General features: G+C 34.5%; 1 protein-coding gene across 1 annotated transcript; it reads right to left on the bottom strand.

Annotated features, from left to right (window-relative positions):
- Positions 1–446: 446 nt before the first annotated feature.
- On the bottom strand, positions 447–3,891 carry LOC140057751 (cytochrome P450 2U1-like). Its single transcript, XM_072103476.1, has 3 exons — positions 3,216–3,891; positions 2,222–2,546; positions 447–1,439 (listed from the first exon to the last, which is right to left on the bottom strand). Exons 1-3 carry the CDS (start codon positions 3,855–3,857, stop codon positions 1,258–1,260), a joined length of 1,149 nt encoding a protein of 382 aa, XP_071959577.1. The 5' UTR covers positions 3,858–3,891; the 3' UTR covers positions 447–1,257.

Raw genomic sequence — 3,891 nt, 5'->3', positions numbered from 1 at the left:
GTCTATTGTCATAAGTTTACTTAGAATCACATGCATTTTAGGCCTAATAGTGTAAACCAAGCCTTCAATATATACACTGTAATTTATTTAGATAACAAAGGGGTCGACAGCTTTCATTGTACTAGTGTTTCGCCCATTTCAATAGGTATTTACCACAAGACATGTTTTGTAACTAGATACTAAATAAATGTTTTACAAAGTACTGTACACATATCAAATGGATTTATGTACTGGTGGTGCTCAATAAAAACCATTGAGGTGCCGCTTAGATCACAGACACGGTTTAAATAATATGGTAAAACAAAGACATACACAACTACGGTTCCTTAAGGACAATTATTTCTTTATTAATTTCACCATTATTTCAAGAGGGTTACCCAGTCAGCGTAAGCTGATTTTATGGTGCCTATCAGACAAAAAAAAACAAAGAATTATAAAATATAGAGATATTTACAATTCAAACTCCAACAACGATTACAATTGTAAAAAAGGAGAAATAATAATTAGAAAAATCAAAAGTAATTACATCAATTATGCCGGATACTTACATGCTGTTCATGCCTACATCATCGTACCTATAATGGCAGGGAAGAGTAAAATCACTCTTCCCTGCTAATTCTTTATTCTAACGTTGTGACGTGTTGTCCTGGTTGTGCCTCGGCTTACTCTATGCAGATTAACATTATTAAAAAACAAGAGCTAATAATGCTTGTTAAGAATCGACTATTTACATAATTAAACCATGTGGACATATACATCCATGATCAAACAGGTGAATTTTAAAGTAATACATTATTTTACTAAGTCTTAAAAATGTGTTAGATGTGTACTAAATCCGGGGCGAAACCGATCGCCCGAATAAGGTATAAAAGAAGATCTAAAATTGAGGAAGGGTAGGTTTTTTTTATGATAAGTGCAATGAATTGATTATTTATTACAAGGTAAATTCAATTTCTCCTCGCTGTCTCCCTGCTTATTAAATGTTTAAAAAAAAATTTCAGCATAAAACATATGCAAATTTCATCTATTTGGACACCATTGCAATTTACAAACTGAAGCTAAACAAACCGAAAATGGCGGGATTGTCGTACTTTTACTCGCTACCGGAACCACACAAAAAGGCACTCGGCTCTGTTATATTAAACTATGCATAATTTCATAGAAAAATTTTTATTTGTGCAATAAAAGAATGCTATTATCCCGGCTATTGTAATCTGTTTTTCAACGTTATTGCAAAGCCGTTTATTCTTTCATTTTCTATCCACGTGCATTGACGCATACTTGAAATGGTTTTGGACTGAATGTAAGTCCAATCTCAGGTTCAACGTCAGGCTGTGGATGGCCTGCTGGTATTTCAACTTTAAACTTTTGAAAGAAGTTTACCATGAAAATAAATATCTCCATTTTAGCCAAATTTTCACCAAGACAGGCTCTTCTTCCTATAAAATAAAATAATGATATAGAAAGATAAGCAAATATGTATCAATAATATTATGTTATTTTTTTGTGCATTTTATTCTTTCACATCCAACATACACCAATTACAGGATAAAATATAGATATATAGATATATATACACACAATGGTTAGGGCAACTGCATATCAAGCAGACGGTCCGAGTTCGAGTCTCGTTTGGGGCGACTTTTTCTCATTCTCACAAATTTCCTCATCTTTATCCTTTCAAATTAATTAATTACATTTCAGTATATCACCGGGCGGTTTAGAATTAATGTTCTTTGCCTGCTGTGTTTATATATATATATACACATATATACAAAAAATAATAATAATATAGGTATATCATGTAAACAATATTTTATAATTTTATACATATGAATGAATAAATAGCTCAAAGGCGTCATTGTTATTTCCTTGGGTTTTTCATACGCCTGTAGTTATTAGAGACGTATGACGCATGGACATGGCAATAGTTGGTACTGTAGCAAAAGCTGAGTTTGATTCGAACCAAACAATGCCAGTTTTTGTCATTTTAAAATGTAGGTTTTCGTTATCAGGGTTACGTATTGCTATCCTGCGATTATGAACCATGTATTTATTGATGCTTCTGTTTTTACACGATGGGAAAAAGTTTGCATACAATATTAGCACTATTGAAGACAAATCAAGAACCATAATTTAGGTTAGGCCCTCTACATTTATACTTGACACCTATTTTAAAAGTGTACAATAAAGCAAAACAATAAAACAGCTATATACAAACCTATTCCAAACGGCATGAACGATTCTGGCTTGTGTACTGTCTGACTATCCTCTTTAAAAAACCGTAAAGGGTTAAACAACAAAGGGTCATCCCAATATTTTGGATCTCTGTGAATTCTATAAAGATTCAAGAGTATGGTGGTTCCTTTTGGAATTTTGTATCCTTTTATAGTGCACTCTTCTGCTGTTCCATGAGGGATTGTAGTGCCTAATACGTTGCCCAACCTTTGCACCTCATAAGTGGTAGCTTCTAAATATGGCAAGAGTTGTCGATCTGTCATCGTTGGGCTTCTACCCTCTAACACACGATCAATTTCCTCATGTACCTGAAAGCGATCATATCTAACATTATTATTTCCCATAAGGAATTTCTTTAGGAACACATGTTACAAGCTTTTATTTAGCTCACTTTTTTTGTATTGAATGCGCCAGTATTCTCTTCAGTGTGCAGATTAACTTTTAATAATGGTTATGGAATGCATACATTAAAATAATACGTGGCAAGAGATTCCAATTGTTCAGTACTGGTACCGGAGGGTATGTTATGTCAGGTCACGATGTTGTAAATTTGAGTACCACTTAATGTTACTTGTCACTGCATTGTACTTGTTTGCGAACTGAGTATGTTAGAATGAAAAGAATACTGTTTTTGATTTAATTTGTAATGTGCTAGACACGCATGAACGCAAATATCAAATGTCAAATCAATGGCAGTTAGATTTTCTGGTGTGTTTCCAAAAAGAAAAAAAAAGTATGGCTTAGAATATCTTGACGTTTCCGTCTTTATGTTAAAATCGTCTTACTGGAGGAAAAGAAGAAACGCATGGTGGGCCGCAAGTTTAACTTTACTAGTCTTTATTCACCAGTATACAATTTTCGAAATATTTGGTTAACTGTGGACAGTAGGCCTACAACTCTCATTATTTAGAATTACAAACCAAGTAAGTAGGCCTACACAAGCACATTGGTTTATTGTACATCAAGTTGATACATACTTTAGCTTGTACATTCTGATAAGCAGCCATGAATAAAATGAACCATTTCAGTGTGCTGGAAGTCGTCTCAGCTCCTGCTAAAAATATCGTCGTTATGGATGAGCACATAACGTCTGGGTCAAAGAACGCTTTTTCGTCATCACTACAGGTCTCTCGCTCCGCTAACAGCCTGTCTGTTACGTCCCTAATGTTTTCAAGATCAAATGTTTCTACATGTTGTTTTACCTGCTTCTTGGTAAACTCAACGATATGTTTGGCCGAAAGGGTCTTGTATTTAAACATAGGAAATGACATTATGAATGGGAGGTGCATTTCGATGCTCTTTATATTGCACTGTCGGAAGAAAGCAAGTAAATTTTTCAATAACTCGACAAATTCAGGGTCTTGGTATTCATAACGTCTTCCAAACGCAATAGAGCATATTATATTGGTGACAGCACAGTTGACAATATGCTCAGGATCAAATGGTTTCGATTTGTACTCAGCGGCTTCTTGGCAAAACGTAGTTGCCTCTCTATTTATCTGAACTTCCATGCTTCGTTTTCCCATTCCAAAATGGCGCAATGCACTGATAATCCATCGTCTTCTAGCTTTCCAGGCAGGACCATTTTCCCAAACAATACTTCCTGTGTTTAAAGACATAACAAATAATTAGAAACAGAACAGAAACAGGCAG

This window comes from Antedon mediterranea, chromosome 1, assembly GCF_964355755.1.
Source record: "Antedon mediterranea chromosome 1, ecAntMedi1.1, whole genome shotgun sequence".
NCBI lineage: Eukaryota > Metazoa > Echinodermata > Crinoidea > Comatulida > Antedonidae > Antedon > Antedon mediterranea.
The sequence above is the reverse complement of the archived record's forward strand: the minus strand, read 5'-3'. Positions and strand labels throughout refer to the sequence as shown.

Coding starts and splice junctions, on each gene's coding strand:
- LOC140057751 (XM_072103476.1), bottom strand. CDS start 3,857: ATGTCTTTAAACACAGGAAGTATTGTTTGGGAAAATGGTCCTGCCTGG. Junction 2,547..3,215: donor ATCAGAATGTACAAGCTAAA/GTATGTATCAAC, acceptor GATCGCTTTCAG/GTACATGAGGAAATTGATCG. Junction 1,440..2,221: donor GTTCATGCCGTTTGGAATAG/GTTTGTATATAG, acceptor TTTATTTTATAG/GAAGAAGAGCCTGTCTTGGT.